At 41.5% G+C, this 26,413-nt stretch overlaps 1 protein-coding gene across 3 annotated transcripts in view; it reads left to right on the forward strand.

Moving 5' to 3' along the window:
- Positions 3,153-26,413, forward strand: part of LOC110403441 (ubiquitin carboxyl-terminal hydrolase 12-like) — a 28,744-nt gene continuing 5,483 nt past the window's right edge. Inside the window, exons 1-9 of one of the 3 annotated variants that reach the window (XM_021406645.1) lie at positions 3,310-3,343; positions 13,899-13,979; positions 14,518-14,612; positions 18,619-18,832; positions 19,797-20,023; positions 21,057-21,133; positions 22,007-22,090; positions 22,733-22,930; positions 24,784-24,862. In XM_021406645.1, coding sequence (XP_021262320.1) covers positions 19,814-20,023; positions 21,057-21,133; positions 22,007-22,090; positions 22,733-22,930; positions 24,784-24,862 — 648 coding nt within the window. In that variant the 5' untranslated portion in view covers positions 3,310-3,343; positions 13,899-13,979; positions 14,518-14,612; positions 18,619-18,832; positions 19,797-19,813. Of the gene's footprint in view, positions 3,344-13,898; positions 13,980-14,517; positions 14,613-18,618; positions 18,833-19,796; positions 20,024-21,056; positions 21,134-22,006; positions 22,091-22,732; positions 22,931-24,783; positions 24,863-26,413 lie in introns of all 3 variants that reach the window. The other 2 variants (XM_021406643.1, XM_021406644.1) reach the window with 2 other exon arrangements.

Here is a 26,413-nt window from a genome sequence, read left to right on the forward strand (position 1 = left end):
GCTTTTTGCTGCTTACAGAAGAGCTCTGAGCACCCCCAGCTCCACCTCGCAGCTCTCTGCATCTCAGCAACACACAGGGGTGTGAGAAGGGGCAGAGCTGGGCAGCTGTAGTGGTCATGGGCATGGAGCAGCTGCTGGGAGGAGAGGCTGGAAAAGCTGAGTGCAGGTGCTGGTGCTGACACCCGAGAGGAGCCATGTGGGGGCAGGAATGAAAGAAAGCCCAGTGGTGGGGGAAATGTTGAACTGCTTCTTTTGGCAGCTGTGATGGCTTCTGGTTGCCTACAACAAATGTGACAGCAGTTTTAGAGTGCATCTTGGAAGCAGACCAATCGATTTCTAGTTCCTTTACTCATACAGTTCAGTCTCATTTTCTCATACACTAACCCAGGCTTCTTATGCTTCTAACCAAAGCCTGCTGGCGCTGTGTGCAAGATGTGCAGGAATCTCTGTCCAGATGTAATGGTTGTTTGTTTTTTTTAAATGATAATAAAAAAAGCAACATATTCTCCAAAAAGTTTTAAGTGTATTCCCAAGCTCCTTTATTAAACAACAGCAACAACAAAGGTAACATTTAGGCTCTGATCCTGAAGAACAAACCAAGGAAAATATATAATAAAAGCCAGAGGTTTTGAATCTGATCTTTATCTGGTTTTCTGGATTGTCAGAACAGTCTTTTCACTGAGTGAAACCATGCAGAGGATTCACACTATTTGAGATTGTATAATCCTTGGCACGTAGAATAAGAATTGTTTTTAAAAGAGATTTTAATTGTTCGTGTACAATGGACTTATATTTAGCCAAAAAAGTGCATGTTTTTAATTCAAATTCTCTTGGAAAAACAATAGCTTAAATTAAAGGGAGAATGTTTGCAAAACTCAGAGCAACATTGAAAACATTGGGATGATTCCGGAGGTTTCACTAACCACTGGCTGGGTTGCTCCACGCAAAGATATGTGCCTTTGCATGTTGCACAGAGATTATGTTGCTTCCACACCAAAATTGTAAAGATTTATTGATTGGTCCATGTTGCCTTTGGCTATGATTTTTATAAGATTTTCTGTTTTTAATGTTATTGGCACTTGTAGATGTTTTCAGAGATGAAGTATTCTAAAAATAAAAATATTTGTCATTTACCATAGTGCTTTTCATATGAGGGCATCAAATTGCTTTCAAAATTGGATATAATTATTCCTCATGCACTTTACAAAAGGAGAAACAGATGAGCAGGGCTAGAGTGGTCTTGCTAAGACCACCATGCACTGAGAAAAAGGCAATTGCTGTCACTCATTGCCCCTCTGCCTAGCACTGGCAAAAGTGATCTTTCCTCTAAAAGTCTGTTTGCAGCGGTTTCATTCACCCCCAGTGTCTCTCTGTTGTTTTTGTACAGTATTTTGACGTTATGGCAACACTGCTGGAGAAACAGGCTCATTTCTGAGCAGAAATGCAAAGTGTGGTGCTGGGGAAATGCCACTTTTGCAGATGCTGGTATAAATCTCACTGCTGATGGCTCATGCATGCATCCCCGCTCCTCAGCATATTCTAAACAAGCACGGATTGATCTTTGCAGCTTTGTCTGATTGCCTTTGTTCTTTGTTGTAAACTGGAGGCCCGAATGCCAGCTCTCACCCTGCAGTGCTCAGGCACTAAACAAAAGCAGCATTTTCACCACCTTGTTGCTCCCAGGAACCCTTCCCAGCTCCTGCTGTCTGGAAGCACAGCTGAAAAGCACCTCTGTGGAAGGTAAGATTGAAACAGTGCTGAAGGTGATGTGCACGAGGAGCAAGCCTTTCTCGACATGCTTGGGACTGCACCTTGTGCAGACACTAAAAATTAGGCCATGTAGTTCAGCTGTACTCTCGGAAAGATGTCATCTGGGGACAAGACTGTCATTTTCGCACCATATTTGTACCCAGCACAAAGCCGTTCTGATCCTGAGGCCAGAGGGAAAGGAAGCATCCTGAAATTCTGTTGCGATATCCACGATAAATCACAGCTGATTCTATTTTGGGATGTCAGGGAGGCAATCATTTAAATATATAGTTAAATTTGGTTAAACACTGTACAGGTTCCACTATTCCTGTACTTCCTGTCTCTAATTTTGTTGCAATGCCGTTCATGGAAACCCTGTAAGTGACACGTGTCTTTTTTCACTTTTAGTGTATTTTTAAGGATTTTTTTTGGGTTGTGGAATACTCTCCCTTGGGATCCTCTAGCAGATGACGTGGGAAGTACAGTGTGTATAAGAGAACATCGCTGCAGGCGAGCAACTCAAATAGAATGGAAACATCTTGGCCTCATAAAAAAGTGTGCTTTGGAAGCTGAACCACCCCTTCCACAGAGATCTTCCCACAAGGTCAGGGCCGAAGCATGGAGCAGCATATGGAAACAGTCCTGCTTACGGGGTGCTTCTCGTGCAACACAGCTGAGGGCTTCCCTGATCATCACCAGCACCCCACTTATAGGGAACCCGAAATATTAGTCAGGTTCCTTACAGGTTCAATACGGAGAATTCTGTACATCACTGGGACAACAAACACTTCCACCCATCTGCGGGATGTTTTCCTCTGATACATGTTTGCTTTTGGTACGCAGTGTGTGAAGCATTATATGGCAGCTGGGCAGCATTCTTCTCTCCTTCCCTGCTGGGTGTACAATAGACACTTATCACAGTGCTGTGCTCTGAAAGGCTCCTTTCTGTGTTTGTGCTGTGAGGAGGACACGTGGTGCAGAGCGGAGAACGGCTGTTTGCTGCAGAAACAGTGCCTGACTCCTTCATCACACTGGACAGCTCTGTAAAACCCACACTTCAAATCATAGGAACTTTAAGGTTGGAAAGGATCTCCAAGATCATCCAGTTCGGTCATCCACCTACCACTGATACTGCCCACTAACCACGTCCCTAAGTACCACATCTCCACGGTTCTTGCACACTTCCAGGCACGGTGACTCCGCCACCTCCCTGGGCAGCCTGTGCCAGCGCCATTCTTTGGAGAATAAATTTTTCCTAATACCCTGCCTGAACCAGACTCTTCACAGCTCTGTTAACGTGGGCAGCGTGCCTCCCGCTCGGCCTGCGATGCCTGCAGCGAGCACGGCCCCTCGGTGCGTCGGAACGAGAGGACCCGCATTGCGCGGCGCGGCCCGGCCCCCTTTGGGCAGAGCACCGACGGCGCCCGGCCCCATTTGGCGGCTGCGCCACCCCGGCCCGGCTGGCGCTGTCAGTCGGGCGGCTGCGTCCCAACATGGCGGCGGCGGCGCTGGGGCCGGCGGCGAGGCGCGGGGCCGCGGCGGGCGGATGGACGTACTGATGACGGTCCGGAGACTCGCCTCCATCTGTACCATGGTGAGCGGCGCGGCGGGGCTGGCCGACGGCCTGCGGGGGCTGTGGGAGCCGGTCCTGGCGGAGGCTGCGGCGGGAAAGGGGCCCGAGGCCGGGCGCGCTGTGCGGTGAGGAGGCCCGGATCGCGGCCCGGTATCGGGGAGTGCGTGCCGGGCAGGTGGGCGGCTGCGCTCCCAGCGAGAACAGCTGAGGGGAGCGGGTGTGAGCCCTCTTTCCGGCTGATTTCGCGGTGTTTCTTGCCGTAAGTAGCTCAGTTTAAGGTTATTGTGCTGGTTAATGCGAGCGCCGTATCGTTCTGCCTGAAAGCACGTAGCAGGGTATCATTTCTATTGCTGGTGAAAACCCAGCGAGAGGGAGTCTCGTAATTGCATGATTATGCAGAATTTTTAATGAGGTTTCATTGCTGCATAAGCAGAGGGCAGCGAGGGGTTCGTCTGGCAGCAGGCGCGGCTGAGTCATAGCACGGAACCACCTCTTGTTGGTGATACACCGCCTAAAACACATCGCTCTCAGCGTGGGGAGCTTCATCAGAGCGAGGTTAATCACTATGAGTAGGGGGTGAATGGCCCAAATTCAGCGCAGGACCAGGCTGAGGGCATGCAGCTGTAGGATCTTGGTGTTTTGCAGTCCCGTGTCTCTGTTCCTCCAGGCAGTCAAACTTCAGTTTAATATCTCATGTGATAACGGCAGCAAACCAGGTCCTGGGCTGCAGCGTCACAAAGGCTGTGGTGCAGCAGTTTCCAAAGAGTGACCTCAGAGCTGTGTAAAGGCCGTAGGGCTTCTCTCTTTCTTACAGAATCATTAAGGTTGGAAAAGACCACTAAGATCACCAAGTCCAACTGTCGACCCATCCCCGCATGCCCACTGACCATGGCACTCAGTGCCACATCTCCATGGTTCTTGAAAGCCTCCAGGAATGGTGATGCTGACCCACAGCTTTGATTAACGTGAGATTGACCTCCACTGACCACAGTGGTGCTGTGGAAGGCCCGGTGTTTGGAGAGCCACAGTAATACCTCAGACAGGTGAAATTAAGGGCATGGGAGGCGGCTGGATCATGGCTTCATGTGGAGCTCTGTACCCCAGAGGCAGGCGTTGAGTCAGTGCCATGCAGTATTTGGGATGTTCCTGGGATCAGCTGACGGATCCTTAGGTTAAGATGACGAACGTAAGACAATGCATTTTTTGTGAGTACAGAGCTAAACTTGGATATAGTCGTTCCAGAGTTTGTGATTTGTTTTTAGAGACTTTGACTATACATAGTCAGTTTGTACTTCACCTCTCCTGAATTTTGGCTGGAACGCTAGCTGAAAGCGAAGCAGATACTTGTAGCCTATCAAGGTCCATTCTGAAGTACTGTTTTTTCTTCTAAAGAAGGTGTTTAACAGTAACGTTTTCATCCTGCTACAGCTTTGGGGAAGCAGCTACTCCTTACTGTTTTGCCTGCAGAAGTTATTGTTTCATTTCTCTACAGAGAGCCATGAGCAGAGCTGCTGGCACTACTACTCTCCTTTCTCATGCAGATAAATCTGCTTCCAACTTTTTAATGGAACCATTTCATCAAATGTTGCAAATGTTTCCAGTATAAGTGTTGTAAGTGCATGTACAGCTTGGCTGAACTTACTGGCTGTCTCACCATACCTTTTCTTCAGCTAGGACGTGAAGTATGATGTTCTGGGTGCTACGTTTTGAAAGTGAACCTCTTTATTTCCGTATGTGTAAGTTAATGTCCAGTAAGAAATGCAGTTTGCCTGGTTGTGATGTGAATATAAAGAATCGAAGCTGTCTGTATAAAACTATTTAATTACTTAACACAGTCCCTCTGGGAAACTGCTTTCTTCAGGATTATGCTAATATGTACTGTTTGTGCAGTACTTTACATGTGTTTAGTAAAATACGCAGCTTTTACCAGCAGTTCTCATTGCCTGCACTTCATACTGTGGAGCTGAAGGGTGGCTTTAGGACATACACAGACCCCTCTGTTCTGCAGTGTCTCTTTAATACTTAAATTGAATGCCTGAACTCATTGCTAGACAGTAACGTAGTTACAGCTTTAATTAGATCCCCCTCCCTAAAATAACTTCAGGTTCTTGTAGTATGGATCATCTCTCCTGTGCCTCCTGATTGTTGCATTTCCTGCATACGAGCGCAGTCCCTCTTTCAGCACTCGCATAACGTTTGTGTGGCAACTACGGCTTTGCAAAGATTGGAAAGCCACAGGAAAATACATGCTAATTTGAATATGGTTCATTGCTTGGTTAGGATGTGGACACCGTATGGCAAGACACATCCGTAGCCAAGAGCTACCAGCTGAAGCTCTAGTCCTCTGCTCTGTCCCTTTGGCTTAATTTTGTTTGCTAGCACTTGTCTTTATCATGGACACCAGGAGTTTTTGTTTTCTTTTTTGCAAGTGATGGCAAGATAAACTGGGAGAAAGCACCGCTGAGGCTTTTTTTTCCCCTTACCTCCTCACCTTTTGCTTCATGAAAAATGCATAGCTCCTGTTTCAGAAGTATATTTAAACTGGTGTGTGTAGTCTTGTGGCATATGCGCAGTCATGGACAGATGCAAATCCTCTCCTGAGAGGAAGGAGAGCTGGCTTCCCATGGTCTGCCCATGTCACCTGCTCCGGGATACGCTGCTGTGCCCCAGGGGCTGTGACAGTCAGCACACAGCTGAGCTTTTGGGTCAGGGGTCAGGTTGTTTTGTTGTATTGACAAAACATTTATTTATTTATTTATTTGGCTGGTTAAGCAAGCCAGAACACTAGCATGAAGCAAAGCATGAAGCACAGATCTGATCTGTTCCTCTTTACTGCAGACTTTTTGCAAAATTAAACTGTTAACATAAGTATTGGTGTTTCCCGGTAAGCTAATGAGGGATGCTTCCCCTCAATTCACATCTAATTGTTTGCCAAACCAGTAAGACGTGCCTGAAACCCTGTTTACAAATTGATGGTAGTCCTATTCTGCTCCTTTGAATCAGGACAGCATGGATATGATTATTAACTTCAGTGTTAGAGAAGAGATGGCTGAATCACTTTAAGTTATGCATTTCCATTTGCCATCTGAATAACTTATATTATGCTTTCATGCCGCTACTGTATAATGCTTGATTACTGCAGTTTCACCTATATTTTTAGAAGTCTGTTTTAGCTTTATCAGAGAAAAAGCATTTACGGCTGGGAAGGTATCACTGAGAACATGGAAGGGAGGGAGGATAAAAGCAGAGCTACAAAAGCAGACTTCTGATTCCAGCAGTGCTTCTTTATTGACTTGTTAAACAAATGCTCATATTTGCCCTTAGCGCACAGCTTGAGAATGACCTGCTTTATTTTAGGGAAGAAAGAAGGATGTGTAACCTTTTGCAGAGCAGTTAGTAGGTTTTCTGGTGGTGCTCTAGTTTAATGCTGTGTGCAATGGGGATCCATGGTCTCTGGATCCTGGACTTGCAGCAGTGTGCAGGTGTAGGGCTGTGCCAGGTGGGCGCGCAGCCTGCAGCTAGCAGGCAGCACACATGGCTCATGCACTGGTTTCCTTTTGGTGACTTGTAGGGTGTTGTGCAGCAATCCTGAGCTACCATGGGGATGAGTTTTTCTGCTGTCTGGATGCCTGTTTTGATCTCAGATTGTTTATAAACTTAAAGATTTCATGCCTTCACTGTCCTTGGGAAAATGAGAGATCATAACTCTTGCGTTATTGAGTACTGAGGAAACTATGGGCAGAGAGTGGTTCCTTGGAGCTAGTTATTATAGTAGAGGACGTGTTCTACAAGAGCTATTACAACTTAAAAAATGAGGTGTGACTACCCTGGAAAAGATACTAAAATAGCAGTGTGTTCAGGAGGCGCTCTATAGAATCTTTCTTGTTTCGTTCCTTAACCAGGATTTGGAACGAATGCTTTTAAGACATGGACTGTATCTGTGTTTGTGTTTACACCTTTAATATCGTGTACATCCCTTCCTGTTAAAAAGTACGTGGCTTTCAGGGTTTGCCCTTACAGATGCCAGTTCAGGGGATTCCTAGTCTTGTAGCCAAAACAAAGGGCTGTGCTGTAGATCATCATGTTTTGGTTCTTGGGTTGTACTTTGCCTTCTGAGCTTTTTGCCAGAAATCTATCCACACAGCCTCTCTCACACTGTGGTGTATATGTACATGTTCAGATCACATACGAAAGTGCGTACACTCGGATGGGCCCTGTGTCTGGATTCTACTGCTGTACCTCTGTGCCTGTTTAACCTGTACAGCTTTCTGTGAGCACCCACGACCTCACTTTTTATGGTCTGCTCTTACGCATCTTGCTGCATCACCTGAGAGAAGCCTTGTGGAGCTCTTTGCAGGCGGATGTGTGGCTGTGAGCACTGAGGTGAGCTTGGACACAGTGGCTCAGAAGGGGGAGATGGGTGTCTTGCAGTGCCACGTTACAAAGGTCAAGGCTCTAAGCTGTAGCACGTGTACTTCCTATCCTCAATCCAGCATGTTTTCCTTATGCTCTTTTAGCAGGCGCCTACTTTAGATGCTTAAATGTAATGACCATGAAATTACAAAATTTCACAAGTGTGTGACTTGCTCTACCTTAGTAAGTGAGGCATAGATCCTGTGGACCTTGCATGACCAGCTCCTGATTGAATAAACACGTACGTAAGACAATTTACAGAGCACTCTAATTTATTTAAGAACACTTTAATTAAAACTGTACATAAGGTTTGGAACGCTTGGTGGTAGCAAAGCTGTTTTGAAGCGTGCTATTTTGTAACTTCATGGTGTTCTCCACAGCCCTGGCCGTAGCCAGCACACTCAGTAAGCTTTGCCCCCTTCTGCCCCCTCCAAAGCCTTTGCTGTACGCACCGTGTGCAGCTTGAGAACACTGCAGCCTTTCAGAGTGGAGTTTGGGGAAGTGACGCTTACACCTGCTCCTTTTGAGATTAGCAGTTTGTTTTGCCGCATCATTAGGGACCTCAGTGAGACTTGTGTGCTGTAGTGTGATTCTGGGTACTGAAATCTCCCCCTTTCCTTTTTTGCCTTTGTTGAAGAGAAATGCCTTTTGCAGGCAGGTGCGTGCTGCGCTCCCAGCGGGAGTCACGGGCTCCGGTCCAAAGGCTGAGTTAGTGTGGTGCAGAGCTGGAGCTGGTACATCACAGCAGGCTGCTCCGCCAGCTGGGCCACGCAGCTGTGAGAGTTTAGAAGTAACCTGCGTTGCGGTGCCTTAATTACTTCATCTGAGCCAAACGATACTAATTGCAACGGGGAAAGGATGCAAGGTTTGTATAAAAAGCACGTCGTGTTGGAATTAATACTTTGTGCTGAGCTGAAAAAAGTAGTGAGAAGTTTATATTGGAAGAAAGGCTGTATCTCCTATAGGTCACATGGAGAGTGCTTTAAATCAGCTGGTTTTCTCTCGTTGAAAGTGATTTGTCTTGTGGATCTCTTGTGCATATCTGCTTTATGGCTTTTTCCCCCTTGTTTTATAGCTTCGCTGCCTCTCTGCTCTGTTTGCCCAAGCAGCCAGTACAGCACTGACCTGATTATTTTTGACAAGAGCTCTGAATAACAGCAAGGACACTGGCCTAGCACTGTGCTAATTTTGATGCTTTCCTTACCAAAGCTGTGGCAGCGGCTGCTTTGTGCGCAGGCGGCGTGCCAGCATGCCTGTCGGGATAGCACAGCACTGCCTTGCTGATCATCCCCTGCCTGTACAGTCACCTTCAGGCTGCAGGAAGCAGCTACTTACAGGTGGAAGTCTGAACCTTGTCAATTCAGAATCAAAGATTTGACCTGTAGTGTGGCTTGTTCTTCAATAATAGCCCTTTTATTTGCAGGTGAGTTTTGAAGGGGATTTGACTGAATTTTAGTTAAACAATATATATATGTATATATATATATAAAACCTTATATATACCTTGTGTGTGTATATATATATATATATACACTTGCTATTTATATCATAGTACTAAAAAGGAGAAAGCTGTAAGTTGAGGCACAAGCTGTGTGGGTGCTGGACATGTAGATTTCCTCCTCATGCTGACCACAGCTAGTGCTCCATGCTGCCCTGCTGTGTTTAATCACTCCCAGCTGTTGGGTGATGACTTCAGAAGAGCTCCCAAGCTCCAGGCCTCCTTGCCAGCAATGCCTAATGTCGCTGGTGTCTTTGACAGCAAAGGGATACAGGAGTCCATCAGGCTTCTTTCCCTCGCATGCTGCATCTGACTGGAAATAAAACTTAAAGACTTCTCTGCTGAACAAAAAGCAATTCACAGCTTCAAGTTGGAGGACTTGATAAATCTGTTCTCTTTTGAGGGGATATTCAGTTAAAACTGGAGCTGTGCTGTAAGATCTTTTCATTTCTGATAACTTGCATAGCCAGCTATTTCAGGTAAGCAGGTTTGAAACTGCTCTTTCCGTATCCCTTCTTGCTTTACCAAATTCAGCAAAATTTTAGACAGCTTTTTTGTGTTCTTCAGGTAAGCTCAAGTTTTACTTAGTCCTGTCTTCCATGTATCTCCTGCATATCTAATGCTGGTGTGATGTCTTCATTGAGCTGGTATGAAAATTGAAGAAAAATTTGAATGCTAACAATTCCTCTCACTGAGATCTTAAAACTTGGTTGACGGGATCTTTCTAAAGAATGTTCTTTGTCTTCTCTGATGGAAATCGGCGAACAGAGTTCTTGGAAAGCTCCTTTTTTTTTTTTTCTTTTAGGATCCAATATCTGCAAAGTAGAAGTACTGCAGATACGAGAGAAAATAATTTATTGTCTTCATGCAATTGGGGTTTTCTTGGCCACTGTTAGCAGTACTTATTATTCTGAACTGCTGAAATGGCAGTAGCTCCAGGGGCCAGGCAGCTTTGCCTTCTGCTGTTTGACAGATACTGCCAGAACTGTGCAAACACACTGAGCTCAGCTCGCTCTGGACTCAGAGTGGGTTCTGCTGGTGGTGATGCAAACAGAATAGGGAACACTTGGAGAAGTGCAGCTGACCTTCGAGACATGATTTTAAGAAATAATAATTTCTGGAAAACCAGAAATCTTGATTAAACGTTGCCAAAACTTCAGCTGTCACTTCCGCCCCCAATATGGAGGTGTTAAATTCCCACATCTCTGGGGGTCAAATTACTTCAGTGAAACAGTATTTGCACTTTAGTTAAGCTAGGGGGTTGTCCTTCCTGTAGGTTATCTGCTGTCTAAACTTGTGTTCTTTTCCTGCTTACAGAGCGAGCGCGTACCTACAGCTTAATCGTCCCTTCCTGAGCCAGAGTAGCAGGGCAGTTCCTTCCTGCAGAGAGCGTTTCGAGGGCCCTCCTGCAAGTGTGGGGATGTAAATCAGGGCTTTATAGGATGCAGTTATTTGCCTTATGCTAGCAATGAGAAGTCAATTCTAATCTCATACATTAAACTTTACATTTAGCTGCGTTCTGTTGTGCCTTATTTGCTTAGCTTTTATATGCCGAGGAAATTTGATTGTTATCTGCTAGTGATTTCTTTCCTGACATTTTTATTGCTCCCACAATGTCTATCATAGCTTAGCGAATCACTATTGATTTTTCTATGGTTTAAATGCTTTAAGGGCTGTAAGATGCAATCCTTCTGGCAGCCACAGGGAACTGTTCTGCATCTCTCTTGATTCTTCAGATAACCAACTATGAAGTCTCACGCTCTGGATACTTATCCCTTTGGATAGTTTTCATTTCTAGATGAGAAATGGGTCTTCCATATTTGCAAAATTATGAAGCATATATTGTTTCTTACGAGCAGCTGTTTGTGTGATCTGTAGCAGAGGTATTATCCAGATGGAAAAATATTTTAGCAAGGGTAGGGAAATGTTTATAACACCTTTCAGTCTGGAAACAAAGCTGCTTATCTGACTTCCTTACAGCAGGACGCTGCTCACCAAGTCATGTCGGTTTGTTCCCTTGCTATGTGGAAACACAATTGCAAAGATTGCAGGTTGTGAGCCTCTGAACTTTGACAGCACTTCTGCTGCCTTACTCACAGCTGTGCCATGTGGCTCCATCCTGAAACATGGATTCACATTCACACTGCCACTCTGAAGTGCCTTTTGCTCCATATTTGTTGCCTTGTTGAGCATAGTTCTCCTGGGAGTTCACTCCCGTGCTCCATCACTCATAGCTATCCTGCTTGCAGTGTAGTATTTTAATCATGGTATGAGAGGTATGTACATTTCCTAGAGCCTCTTCAGTATGTTATATTATTTAACTTGTGGATTGACATCTTCACAATTGTTCGTGACTACTTTATCATTTTGCTTCCCCACACAATTAGTTTGAGTCTTGTTTTGGTTTGCATGATTTTGGAATGTAATGTAAAATGTTCCTTAACAAGAGATATCAGAAACATTGCAACTGAATGCTTGGTTACCTTAGATTCTGTGGCTGATTAACTCAGGTATTTAATTGTTAACAGTAGATAGCAAGTCTTAGGTTTTGTTTTACAAGTAGTTTGTTTTTTGGAGGAGTGTCTTTAGGTTTTGTTTTACAAGTAGTTTGTTTTTTGGAGGAGTACGTAGTGGAGGAAGAAGGAGGTAGTTGGGGGCAGGGAGTGAGCAGAGAGAAACAAATGAGAGGAATTGCTTGAGCTGGCATTGATGCCTCAAAATGTTTCTGTGTAATTGCTGCTTGCAAAGAGCCTTGCTTGTAAATCTATCAGCACCTGTCTTTTTGTGTGTTTTTTATAGTGCTCAGATTTGAGTCTGTCTGTCTTGTTTTTCTTCCTTTTTTTTTTTTAATATATGTAATTCCCTGTAAATCTGATGCAGGAGATCTGACTACAGTTTCCATTCCTCCTCTTAAACTAAATTTCTTCTTAGTTTCTTAGATTTTTTTATAAAACTTCTTAATTCTTTCTATATTGTCTTTAATTATTTCTACAGTCTCTGCTTGCCTGAGGCATGTATTAATAGCAGAATATTAGCTGAATTGATTGAAATACCAGTTAAAAATGTTAATAGCTTCAGGGATTGAGTGTTACTTTTCTGAGGAGTTTGTATTTAAGCTGTAGGATGACATGCATGTGCAATAGGATCTCTGTCTGCTGATTGCAGAAAGTAATGGGTGGGTGTTCAGAAGTCAAGAATCCAAGGTGCTTGGAATTCTCACTGAATAATGGTAGCTCCTTAGACAGCTGTACAATGCAACACGAAGCAGTGCAGGGCTATTGGAAGATGTTCAAGAAGTGTTAGAGAGCAGCATGGAGTGGTATGAAGGAAGGCAGCAAATCCCAAGTGGGAGCTCAGCTGTGTGGTAGTGGTGGACCGAAAACATGGGGAAATGGGACGAGATGCATTAACCACTTTGAATTTGAAGTGCACAACTTAAAATTGAAACCAGGATGTTGGCATGCTTTAGTTCCTGTTCTGTGCAGTAACTAAGACCCTATATGGATATGTCATGGTGGTTTTTTGGTCCTTTATAAAATATTAAGTTCTGTCCTCATTATATTGACAGAGACTCAAGGATACCTCCAGAAATGCCCTGTAAGCTTCAGCTTCCGTAATTGAAAGTGAGCAAAGCCAAAGCGCTGCCGAGTGAGCAGAGTTTGAGGAATGTCTCATAAAATTCTTCCTTCCGTTCTTTTCTCCGAATTGTGCTCCACCTGTCTGTCCATAGTGCTTTCCTGAAAAAATGCTTAGAAAAGGATAGCATTTCTAATGTGAATTGTAGGTGAAGGTAAGGCTTGTTTCAAAAAGAATTTTTGAATAGTGATGCAAATAACCAGCAGCACACTTAACTTCAGAAACTGCAACAGCATTGAAAGATGGAACGAATTTCTTACAAGTGTTTAAAGAGCATGGAGGTGCATGTAGAAAAAGGAATTTGGTGAGAAGTACTGTCTGAGTTCTTGGACACCCTGAACGTGACTTGCCCACAAGTAGGGTGACAATAGAAGTCTCAGTGATCACGTAGCACCTGATGGCTGCAGAGATGACATAGCCATGATTTACATACAGCTCCAGAGTTGATATTACTACAGTGGAAATTAAGTTTTACGCAGATTTTTTTTCCCCCATAGATTCGATAAGGGAATTCTCTTTGTTTTGGCACGAAGGTGCAGTCCACATCACCAGAAGAGATGTGTTTTTTTTCATGGAATTTGTAGCCTGCATGTTTCCTGTCCTCTAGCTTTAGAAGTTCTCTCTGTGTGTGTTACAGGTTTCTTTATTTCCAACAGTGTATATACTTGACTAAATGTAAATCGTCTTTTCTAGGTCACTGTAGATAATCTGAAATCTTAAAAGAGAACAATTTTTCTGCTGTTAATTTTCAATTAAAATCAAATGCAAGAATCTCTTCTGTTAGATGAGATAGTGCCCTGCTGCAGTCCTGCCTGAAGAAGTACAGCTTCTAAGTGAAAGTGTGGTGCCTTTTATAATAAATAAAAGACGTCAGGTTGATTTTGTTTTCAAGAACATAAGAAACACAAGATGTTATTTCTTAATGGAAGAAGCTCGTTTTCCTAGCTTCATTGCTCCTGTGGCAGTAGTATGAATTCTGTTGGATTTGGAGGGATTTTTTTCCCCCTCTAACATATTGTTTCTTTGCAGGGCGCCAATGCCTCAGCTTTGGAGAAAGAGATTGGTCCTGAACAGTTCCCTGTGAATGAGCATTACTTTGGATTGGTCAATGTAAGTGTATATTCTGTGCTTTAAATGCTGTTGTGTTGTTTTTTTTTTAAATTCATATTGTAATCTTGAATTTAAAAGGATTTTCTATGAGACATAAGGGGAGACTGCACAGACACCACATCTTGCAGCGTGATGCTGTGCAGTGTTGTTAACTAAGGTATACATTTTGTCTTAATAAAAATATGTATTTTTTCTGTATTTATAAATATTGGTTAGTGAGAATTCTTCCTACTTGTGTACATTTCTAACTATAAGACTTAAATATTTTGCTGGAAAGCGCATAAAATAGTAAAGTCTGCTTGCTGTTTGTATTCTCTTCATGTAGAGAAGAGGTACAATGTTACAGAGGTACACACTGTAGCACCCTATGGGATCCCTGAGGTTTTTAAATGAAAGTAATACTTCCTAAAAACGTACTACTGGTGTGGGATGCATGGAAACTCTTCTAAGGGCGTAGTGAGAAGATGAATGATAATAACCTGGCCAATAATTTTCTGAAATGTGGGATTGCTCTTTTTTCTTTCTCTTTTTTTGGCAGCCTTGTGTAATGAATCCTTCTAAAAAGGACTGCGTACATCTGACTTGGTTAGGATCCATTAGACAATAAGGATTGTCTACTTAAATTAACTGGAGGTAATTGGTGTTGGTCTTCCTGCTACTTCCAGAGGAGAAAGGCAGCTGTTGTGCCTGCATGTCCTGTACGATGAATGTAGAAAGTTAATAGAAAATGGTTCTGTGGCATCATACTTACGACATGAAAATACGGTTTTGGCAATTCTCACTAGAAACACAAGTATGCTTGTGTTTACTGCTCATCTAGGTACATCTCATTGAAAGCTGAAGGAAGATCCAGCTTCAGACACACCAAGTAAGGTTATAAAGTGTAATTTGTTGCAGCTCATCAGAAACTCATTTAATTGACTTCTGTGTGGGCCTTTAGCAGTTTGCTCTCAGACAACAAGCCGTCTAAGCACACTGAGTTATACTCCTGAAGTATGGTGTTAATGGCCATTCCAAAGCTTCTGAGGTTTGCACCATAATGAGAAAAATGGAAGGCATCTCCAATTGTAACATAAATAGCAGAGTGATGAATAGTGAGGAGGGAAAACAGCATTCTAAAAATAACCAGAGTTATTATACCCACGTTCATTCTCTGTTCACAAGGACAAAATATGACTAATACTGTTGTGCTTTATTTCTTGCAGCCGGTTTCTTGGGGATCATCATTTTCATGCTGTTGTTTTGGAGAGCTTTTTCCTAAGCTATTTATAGTTCTTTTATGGCTTGAAATTAATTGCAGCACTTTAACGAGTGCAGTTTCATAACATCAACATCAGTACTAGTAAATATGTAGTTGCATTGCAAATATGATCGGATGCTGAATTTATAGACAATGAAGGCTCAAAGAAAAAAGCTTAAATAGGTTTTCTCTTTGGGTCAGTGAACGGATCCAGCTTGCCTGCGGTCAGGCAGATGCTACCACCACTGCAGTGTGTATGAGGAAAGGGTCTGACCACTGCTGCTGGCACTGACAGCCCACTGAGCTGCGTGTTGTGTAGTGATGAACTGAGTGCAAGAGGGGTGGAACGATCTCGGCTTTCATTTTAAAAAGCTTATTGTCTTAAAATGAGCCTTCATTTTTTTTTTTACATTGAAGGTGTAAAATTATGTATGTTCATATAATGTTAGGTAACGTAGACTCTAAATGCAGTCAATTTTAAGAAAAAAAATGTATATAAGTATGACAAAAAGATTTAAGAACTACTCTTGTACCTGCTTTTCCTTTCTATTTTAGGTCATGCTAGACTTTATATGTGCAAACAGTGTATTTGATCTGTGCACGTAACTGACTCTAGGACTGGAAATGTTCAGTAGCCCATTGAGAACTGCCATGACAACTTGGTTTTTGACTTTTTATGGAAAACAAATGGTTACAGCCCTCTTTTTTTAAGCAAAATCATGGATGTGATTGGAAAGATCTGACTACACTGTGCTTCTTAACATTTCCAAGTTAAAATTGTAACGCTGCTGCATAATTCTATTTATTTTTGGAAAGCTGTATCTAATGCAGAGCAGGACAGATCAATAATTGAGTTGTTTGGAAGTTTTCCAAGGCTCTAAATTGCTCAAAGGTGGAAGAATTTTGTTCTAGCACTTCAGAAGTCACAATTTCTGAAACAAAACGCATCACGTGGTCTTTCTGTGAAGTACTTGGCTTCAGTGAAACACCTGAAACACGAACATGCAAAACAGTTGGATATTTAGCTTGGATAATAGGAAGAATTTCTTCTCAGAAAGTGGTGCTGCACTGACACAGGCTGCCCAGGGAGTTGGGGGGGGGTCACCATCCCTGGAGGCGTTGAAGAGCCGTGGCGATGTGGCACTGGGGGATGTGGTCAGTGGGCACGTGGGGCTGGGCTGGTGGTTGGACTTGGTGGTCTGGGAGGTCTTTTCCAACCTTAATGATTCTGTGAAGGAAGAGAAGGGCTTCCACATTGTGCTGTTATGTAAAAGTGGTCGCATACAAAGCAGGCTGAAATACTTTTCGCAAGGAGGTTTTTAAAACCTAAAGCATGCCATTCCGTGAGTTTTTCACCACGTAGCTATGACTACTGCAAAGCATTTGCACCTGTCAGGAATTTCTAAAGCTGCTTGGATAGAATTTTATCTCTGTAACTCTCCCATGTAGTTTGATTCTAATGATTTTTGTCTATGTGGGCAGCATCAAAGCAATATGTATAACAAGTTAACTTCATGCACTTCGACAGTCCTGAAATTTCAGTAGCTGTGTGCTTTGTGAACTTCTTGACTTAAGGTGCACCATGACCTCCCAGTTTTTTAAGATAGATAATTTCTAGTTTCTTCTGTCTCTTCATTTTCTGGGATTACTGTAGGCCAATTTATTATTGTTTCCAGATGAAGTATCTAATGAGGCTTTTGGTGGCTCATGCCTGTTTTGTAGAGTATGCAGATTTAATTTTGGTTTGGTTTGTTTTCTTTTAGGTCACTCACTAACATGAATTCGAATCATAGAATCGTTTGAGTTGGAAGGGACTCTTAAAGGCCATCTGGTCCGATCCCCCTGCAGTGAGCAGGGACATCTACAGCTCCATCAGGTGCTCAGAGCGTGGTGCAGCCTGACCTTGGGTGTCTCCAGGGATGGGGCACCACCACCTCTCAGAGCAACCTGTGCCAGTGCCTCACCACCCTCACTGCTTGAATGACTTTTTCCTTATATACAATTTGAATCTCCTCTCTTTTAGTTTGATACCATCTCATAGAATTATAGAATCGTTAAGGTTGGAAAAGACCACCAGGATCACCTAGTCCAACCACCAGCCCATCCCCACCATGCCCACTAACCACGTTCCCCTTGTCCTATCAGAACAGACACTGCTAAAGAGTCTGTCCCCTTCTTTCCTGTAGCTCCCCTTTAGATCCTGAAAGGAGATGCTGAATTAGGTTCTATCCTAATTCACGTTTGTTCAGGTTGTATATTTGTTTTCCTCGTGTCAATGAGAGTTTTAACTCCTGTTCTGTGTTGTTTGCATATGGTATAAATTAATGTTAATGTATGTATAATGATGTAACCTTGTAAGCAGGAAGAATTAAAGCTGTTAATTTTCTGTTTCGCTCAGCAAACTTGTAATCGTTCTGGTACATTAATTACACCAAATTCTGATGAACAGTAGTGGCCATATTTGTTCTGTAGTCGACTTTGTATGCTCATTCTGTTTATCCAAATACTTTCCTCTTGAGCTGCAGAATCTCCCTGCCAGGATATCTGGGGACTGGCAAACATAAAATATTTGCTTCATTTTTGTGAAGAGACAGCATTGTAAAATATAGTTGTGCAATAAATTGCAAAGAAATAACTCAAAAAATGCTGTAGCTCTTCTAGATTATATGCTACTATCTCAGTGGCTGGAGCATTTCTCCTTGTTAAGCAATGTGGAGCGCTGCCTCTGGAAGTCATTATCGCTGTCCTCCTTTCTCTAAAGTGACACAGCCTTCAGATATGGCAGATGTAAACCAGCTGCTCTTTGGATTTGCCTGCATCGTGTACTTCTCCTAGTAGTTTATTGTAAACAGGAAATACTTTACATATACCTTGCTAACTACCTCTGAAAAATAAGCTGTTTATGTGACACAGGCAAATCAAAAATTGGAATGCATGCGTTGAGCTCTTGTTACTGTCACGCGGTTCGGGTGCAGCAATGCTGTCTCATCCTTTCTCTGTTTGCTTTGTCCCTCTGTGCCTACTGTCATTGGTACCTCTGCACAACAGTGACAGAGGAATCTCCCCTATTCAGGACTGATAGCATGTTGTCTCTGCAAGTGTTAATTTGGTGATGAGCCCACAATTGGCTTTTTTTCAGTACCTTCCTTGTATTAAAAATTGTTGTGCCTAGTATCGCTGTGACTGTTTTCTTCTCCATTTTATTGCAACTTCCAGTTGTAATAAAAGGATGAGTCCTTCAGACGGCATCTATTAGTATTTCCCCAATAAATGACCTCTGACAGACAACTTTTCCATTTTCAGTATGTGACGTTCCTCTTGAGCAACCGTTTTCTTTTATTACCTTTTAACAGACCTAATATGAAAATGTTTGTTTTCCTTTTGTTCTGTTTTAACCAGTTCGGCAATACCTGCTACTGCAACTCAGTCTTGCAGGCACTTTATTTTTGTCGTCCATTTCGGGAAAAAGTTCTGGCATACAAAGTGCAGCCTCGAAAGAAGGAAAGCCTCCTGACATGCCTCTCTGATCTCTTCAACAGTATTGCTACCCAAAAGAAGAAGGTGGGAGTCATCCCACCCAAGAAATTTATTTCCCGATTGAGGAAAGAAAATGGTAAATGAATAAATGAAGCCTTTGTGTGGATTTAAGCATTGAATAGCTAAGCGTATAGAAATGTAAACACAGTTTCTTTTTTAAGCGAGTCCAAGCTGTCAAGTCCCAGCAGATTTCTGGAACGCTCTTGAACTCCAGTTTGTGGTATGAATTTCACCACCTCTGTAACACAGGAAGAGAGATTATATCAGAATTAGCGCTGTCATAAAAGGATTAACCTAGATATCTTTGTTTCTGTACTTGCGTATGCCAAGTGCAGAGGGTGTACGCGAGTCTTGGTACTCCAGCTTTATAGCTGATGGTGTCGTGGTCTGTAGAAGCCTGCCACAAGTCAGTGGTTGCTAGAATTGTCGCAGCTAAACACGCCTCACACAGTTGGTCAGTCAGTCTGTAGGAGCTCTCAGCCTGCTTTCTTACGTTTGTGGTAAGATAAATTTGTTATGAGGAGAACTATTGATTATTTCCCAGTTCCAACTGGTGAGGGAAAGTTCTGTTTGTTGATTTATCATCTCTGCTTGAGCTTCACAAGATAAACTTAAAATTGTAAAATATTTTTGCCCCTTAATGCTAGTCTTAATGAACTAATGGCCCAAGGCAGCCCATCAGTATTTCCTTATTCTCTTCCCCATAGGAAAGCAAAACAACAACACACACAGATAAACAAACTTGGCTTTTATCAGTTCTAAGAAGCACCCAAACTAAATTTCTTTCCTGTTATTTTTCAGCTTCCTATCAGTTTCTTGCAACCTGAGGGATGGGTGAGGGTAACCTAACATCTATTGCTAGAACAACAAAGTTCTTTAAAGTTCTTTAAAGATTCTCAAAAGTGTAACCTAAAATAGTTAGTGGGATCATATAGTAAGGTAGAGAAGGATAGAAAGTACACACTGATTTCTAAAAGCGTAGTAGTTTGATATGAAGTATCTGTATTGTTTTTCATTCTCCTTGTTCTCTTCCTTTTCAGAATTGTTTGACAATTACATGCAGCAGGATGCACATGAATTCCTAAACTACCTACTTAACACTATTGCTGACTTGCTACAAGAAGAGAAAAAGCAGGAGAAGCAGAATGGCAAACTCCAGAATGGCAGCATTGAGAGTGAAGAAGGAGACAAGACTGATCTGACGTGGGTCCATGAAATCTTCCAAGGAACACTAACCAATGAAACCAGATGTCTTAACTGTGAGGCTGTACGTTTAAAACAAAACAAAATCTCTTACATTTTTCACAAGTTCTGGATCATTTTCCCTAATACTAAGCACGCTTTTTCATTTATTAGGATAGATGAAATTGCACTCTCTCTATTAAAATATGGAACATAGCCTATTTTATGACTGTATCACCTCTATGTTCAAACCAATACTCGTTAAGGTATGTTTCTCAGAAAAAGCGTTTTTCTGAGTAGTGTTTTTTCTGTTCTTCCTCCCTGTTTCCATCAAGGCAGTCTGTACCTGGCTGATATGAGCTGTTTTCTTTGTCTTCCTGTTATTTCTTGTGTCAGTGATTGATAATTTATGTTGTGTTTTTACATGAGAATCGCTCACTATTCATTTAATTCTGGGATTAACTGAGTGTAATGGTTATGCTTCATGGTGCTGGTCCACAGCCATTCTATCTGAGAGTAAGGGTAGTGCCAGGAAGTCTAGAATCAGAAGAACCTCGCCACCTTTAGAGCAGGAATTCGTACTTAGCAACGTGCTGTATCTGATTTAATATTTCAAAACAATGAAAACTCAAATGGGGAGAGGAAAAAAAAGAAGCAATTAAATCTGAAATGACTGTTCTTGGCATTTTAAATCTAAAATTATGTCTAGGTAGTGAATAGAAGCTCTGAATGCCATAAATATGATTGTCTCAAGGATTTTGATGTGAAATGTGCCTGTCCCACAGATGGAAGGATGGTTTTCCTAACCACTAACCCATCTTGGGATTTAATTGATAATCCAGCTGGCTGTTTCTGCATTTCCTATAAGTATTTTCTGTTATACTCTGAAATGCTGAAGAAAGCTTTATCTCAGTACAAAGAGTGGAGTGTATGGTTAAAGCTTCTCCAGCTCTTCGGTTTTAATTTACTTCAAGAAAGAGCTTGAGTATGTGTGTGTATATATATTTTCTCAAATCAGAGTAGTCTGTTTGCATTGAGGACGCAGCATCATTCCAGAAATGGTTTAAAGAAGTCTGCAAGATCCTGAACTGTTATTAAATATTTCTTTTTTTTTCAAGGTTAGTAGCAAAGATGAGGACTTTCTGGATCTATCGGTTGATGTGGAACAAAATACATCAATTACACACTGTCTAAGGTAAAGGAAAACTGTTGTGAATGGAAAAAAGTAACCTGCTCTTGAGCAGAGGGAAGAGTGCAGTGTAATTGTTCTGATGTACAACAGCTGAAGGCTTTCAGCTTGTGGTATTGCATCTTCATCATTGGAGCTGCTGGTTTCTTAGCGGCTATTAGTAGTAAAGGAGTATACTGATGTCTTAGTGGTGTGTAAGATTGGGTTTCACTTTCTTTTATGGGGATTTTAATTTGTTACATTGTATAGTCAGGTTTTACAAAACTAAACGTGGCATGTTTGGATTCATAATATGTTTTCATTTATTTTAATATTGTTAATGTGTTTTAGTTGCCTGGTCCTGCTGTTTGTGGTCAGGTGTACTTTTTGCTGATAGAAACTTGCTCCATGTAGTTGACTGCCAAATCCATGGCTTATCAGCTGCTAGGATACAGCAAGTTGTGTATAGCAGCTGGCTTTTTAATAGCCGATAAGGGGTGTATAATTACTAGGAGCTGAAAGATAACCCACTTCTGCTAGTCAGTGGCTAATGGCCATAGGCTTGAACATATAATGTCTGCCACCAAATAAAACACAGAGTGGCTATCTCTGTAATCAGAACACAATCACCTTATTGCTGTTCATAACTTGTCTCATTTGACTCCTGCCTGGAAAGTTAATACCTGGGAGCATCCTTTCTAGATCTTGCCAGCTGAGCATTGATGCTACAACCAAATTCAGGGACAAATACCCCTAAACTGTGTTTGGGAGATATGAACGATGGGAATAAGAAGAATTTTGTCTTTTGTGCTTTGTTTTTCAGTATTATTAGTAGTTTTAACTGGTTGCTCTGACTGAATGTCCCTGCCTATCTGATTTTTCTTTCACTTTTATTTTCAGAGGGTTTAGTAATACTGAAACTCTATGCAGTGAATATAAGTACTATTGTGAGCAGTGCCGCAGTAAACAGGAAGCACAGAAGAGGTAAGGGTAAAATATTCAGGCTCATGTAAATGTTCTTCTAAAATGGGCAGCTGTTAGAAAATACGCCCTGTGAAACTGATAAAAAGAAAACATAAGACTGTTTAGCTGTGTTTGGTGGGGAAAGGAGAAAGGAGAAGTGGAGAGACCTGGTAACTTTGTGACAACCTTATCAGAGAGAAATGAAGAGATTAATTCTGTGTTCCTCCTAGAAGAGCTTATATCTGGTGTTTCCAGACATTTGTGTTTTCCCCAGTTAGCATTAATCAGCTCAAAGCCACTGAAAGCTATCCAGGCTGCCTCCGCTATGAATACTGTGTGCAGAAATCTTTTCTCACTTCATGCTTGGTAGCAGCCAGAGCACCCAGATGGATTTATTCCATCCATTTCTTCTCACTGATATGCTGAAAAAATGATATTTTCGGCACTGACAGTTGTCCTGCACTGAGATATCAGTTGGGTAATTCATCTTTTGGAGGAAATGTTGCCAGAATATACATGAAAAAGGGAGTGCTTTTAAAGTCTTTATCAACATTTTAGATGTATTTTGAGACTTTCTGTTACTGAAACTTGTTTAGAATAAAGCTTTATTGTAGATGATCTGCTAATACCTTGTTCTTTGTTTAACTTCTTCCTGTGGTTCAGAATGAGAGTGAAAAAGTTGCCCATGATTCTAGCTCTGCACTTAAAAAGGTTCAAATACATGGACCAGCTGCATCGATACACCAAACTCTCCTACCGTGTCGTCTTTCCCTTGGAGCTCCGGCTTTTTAACACGTCAGGAGATGCTACAAATCCTGACAGAATGTATGACCTTGTGGCTGTAGTTGTTCACTGTGGCAGGTATGTCACTTTGGTGCCTTCTGGACTTCAGATGTATTGTCTTGACATTTAAAAGGAATGTCATCTGTACGCCATGTTATAGCAGTATTGAAGCCTGTGAAGCTAGTTGTCTGAAAGTATGTATTTATTTATTAAGGATGATTTGTAGGTCATCTTTTGCTTTTTTTTTTTTTTACTGTTTTAAATTTTGCTTTCAGAACATGCACTCTAAACCTTGCTTATTTATCAGCTCTCAGATAGGCTGGCAATTCAGACAAACCATTTCTGTGAGCTTTAGCAAAGTAAGAGCAGCAACAAGAACCCACCAGCTTTCCAGGGAAGCTAAAGTGAAATAATAAATACTGGAGAACACTTCCTAACATAGCATTAATTTCTAGACCCCATGTTGCTATTTGCAGGGCTGGAAGGTTTGGGTTTTTTAGAAGCTGGTGCCACCACGTGGAATCAACTGTATACTGCTGATTTTTTTTTCCTTCTTATTGACTCCATTAAATTTGTATTGTTGTAGTGTTTTCCTCCTTACTTTTAAAAATAGTATTAAAAAAGTAACTACTTTTAGGAAAAAAAGCATTCATAAAATTGAATAAATAAACGATTATCTCCTGAAAGTGTGAGTTTTGAAGTCGTAAGTTACTACAGCATACAAATGTTTAAAACATCTTTGTGATGAGTAAAACAGTATAGATTTAGTATAACTAATCTATAATTCTAGGATATTTATGTAGTGGTAGAATTGTGCTTCTTTTTTTTAAATATTTTAAGATCTCTTCCTATTTCTCATATCCTGTAGATTTTTAATTTCTATGCCTATAACTACAGGTACTACTAGCCATTTATTTTTATTGCTACAACTTGGATGGATGAAGTGAATTTGCTTTTTGTCAAACCTGTTTTTTTACGTTGGACTTTTAAGGTGTTCCGTAACTCTTCAAGTTTTAATTCTCACTGGGAACATACTGAAAACTTAAGATAGAATATATTTTTGAAATATTGGAATTTTCACAACTTGTTTTAAATATTTGGCCTTCGTGATTTTTGTTTTCATTTAGTCACTCTAACCAAAGGTTTATTTCTGTGACGAGAATTGTGTTTTAAGTAAGTCAACAATTTTGGAAGGACTACAGGAGTACTTTCTTTTGGCTAGAGCCAAAACTGCTTTATGTAGATACTAAGCAAAAGGTAAAGTTGAAAGAAAAAAAAAAAGTATTTCTGTCCACTGTGTCCCTGAATTGTTGAGATTGATAGCAAATTCTTGTCCCAAACTGCCAGGTTTTTAGGACAATCTGCCTTTACTCTGTAGATGCCTCTCCCTTTGATTTAGGTCATTTTGTTGTCCCATCCCTTCAAGGTAAGCACTCAGGATACAGGAGATAGAATTGCACTGGGTGGGAAGCTGCCCTGGAAAGCTCTGAATAGCAGTTGCAGAAAGCCCATCTGTGGTCAGCCAGAGGCTAAGCCACACTAAGAAACAAAAAAAGTCTGTGGAAATAAAACATTTCAAACATTTTTTTGAGTGGTCAAAATACCCAGTGATGGTGAACATGACAAAACAGTGATCAAAATATAACTGCCTTTTGTTTTTTTTAAATATATCAGTGTCTATCTGAAATATTTACAAAATTGTGTATTTCAAATATACTTCATTTGACAGGTGGCAAAGATGGAAATTTTAATTCAAGCAACTTGGCAAAATCCAGGAATTAAGAGTGTTGTGGCCAGTACTAGACAACGCTAAAAGCTGGGAAATCCAACTCTGCCAGTAATAGCTAGGGTCGTGTGGGAAAACAGCAAACCTGCCTTTGTAGGCTCAAGAATAATAAGTGTTTGATCCTTCTTTTTCTTTTTTCTGGCAGTGGTCCAAATCGTGGCCATTATATCACCATTGTGAAGAGCCATGGCTTCTGGTTGCTGTTTGATGATGACATTGTAGAGGTAGGTACGCTTTTATGTAGTGAAAACAAGCGTAGACAGCATCGTGCTTGAGCCTTGTGAGGGGCCTGTTTTTATGTCTGGGGTTAGCTTTCAGACCTGTGAAATGACTTCTGTAAAACCACTGCACAGAGTAATTCTGGACATTTCAGAAGTAAACTTTAGTGATCTTGATCTTAAGTACTTGTATTTTGGCCTACCTTCTGCCTTCCGATTTGTTACTGATTTGTTTTCTGATAAATGCAGCAAATAAATGCAAATAAGTACTTATTACCACATTTTTTTCAGTAGACATTTTCCCCCAACAAACAGAAGAGTAGAAACAGTGTAAAAAAAATTTGTTTTGGAGACTGAAATAAGGTCCGAGATGTTTGGACTATTGGTGATAATGTTTAAACAATCTGATCAAGCAAATTTTTCCTTAATTTTTTATCAACGTATCTGTTAAATATTCACATATCCATATGTTTCACCTAATATTAATATTGAACAGTGGAAGTACCACCATGGAACTGCTTTGTGTAAAGACAGAAGTGTACCTGTTTGCTTCGAAGGCTGAGGTGTGATGTTAAGTGCTTGAACAGGCACAGCAAGATCCTTGTTTGTGTTGGAGTGATGATGGTGGGGCAGTGAATTCCCCACTTGTACTTTTTTTTCTTTAGGTAGCTTCGAGCATCAGGTATGACTTACTTCCTGGTGATTTGTAAAGCTTTTATGACTGTGAATAGTTGTCTTTCTCCTATTAGTATGTTCTGTGGGTCATTTTATTCTGTCATGGCAGAAGTACGTAATTGTCAGCTTGTTTTGAAAATAATTTTAAATGCAAATATTCACCCTCTTTTCCATCCTGGAGGTAAGCTTGACATTTTAACAGCAATGTAGAATAACTACCTAGTTATTTTATATTTGTTTTCTATTAGTCACTTCTATGTTGTATTTTAGCTTTTTTTTTTCTTTAGGTCAAATCAGAATTTCTATTATCCACAAACATCACTGTTTGATGTTTGAAGGAAGAACATCAGATGTTCTCTTGTATTTTTCATGGTTCTTTGATGTTTCATAATCTTGATTAGGGTTAGGAACTGTAGCACTCCACTTGCCCCAGCTGCAGAGCTGGGTGTTTGATTCCTGTTCCTGCTGGAAGGCTGTTCCTGGCTGCTGTTTGCAGGTGCTGCCTGTTTTCTGTGAAGTTGAGGATTTGCTTTTTGTTCCCATGGAGGGCATGAAAAATGGCACATGAGTTTCACACGCAAGCTGTCAGAGGTCACTGAAGCTTTCTAATGAGCAGTGTTGCTCCTTGACCTGCATTGAAGAGTGTAGCACAGGCACTCATTCCTACTGGGTTTGTCCCAGGGAGTTTGTCCCCCTTCACTGTCTGTCACGGCTGCTCCTGCCTTCTAAAAGTGCAGTAAAGGTGAAGCTTTTTATGGAAGCTTTCTATAGAAGACACCTGAATTTCTGGAGATTTAGCAACCAAGAGGAATGAGACGGTGCAGACTGGTGCTACAGGCTTCTGGAAGAAATAGCTGCAGTTTTGCTCATCTGTTCTTGTTC

Source organism: Numida meleagris, chromosome 8 (genome assembly GCF_002078875.1).
Source record: "Numida meleagris isolate 19003 breed g44 Domestic line chromosome 8, NumMel1.0, whole genome shotgun sequence".
NCBI classification, from domain to species: Eukaryota; Metazoa; Chordata; class Aves; order Galliformes; family Numididae; genus Numida; species Numida meleagris.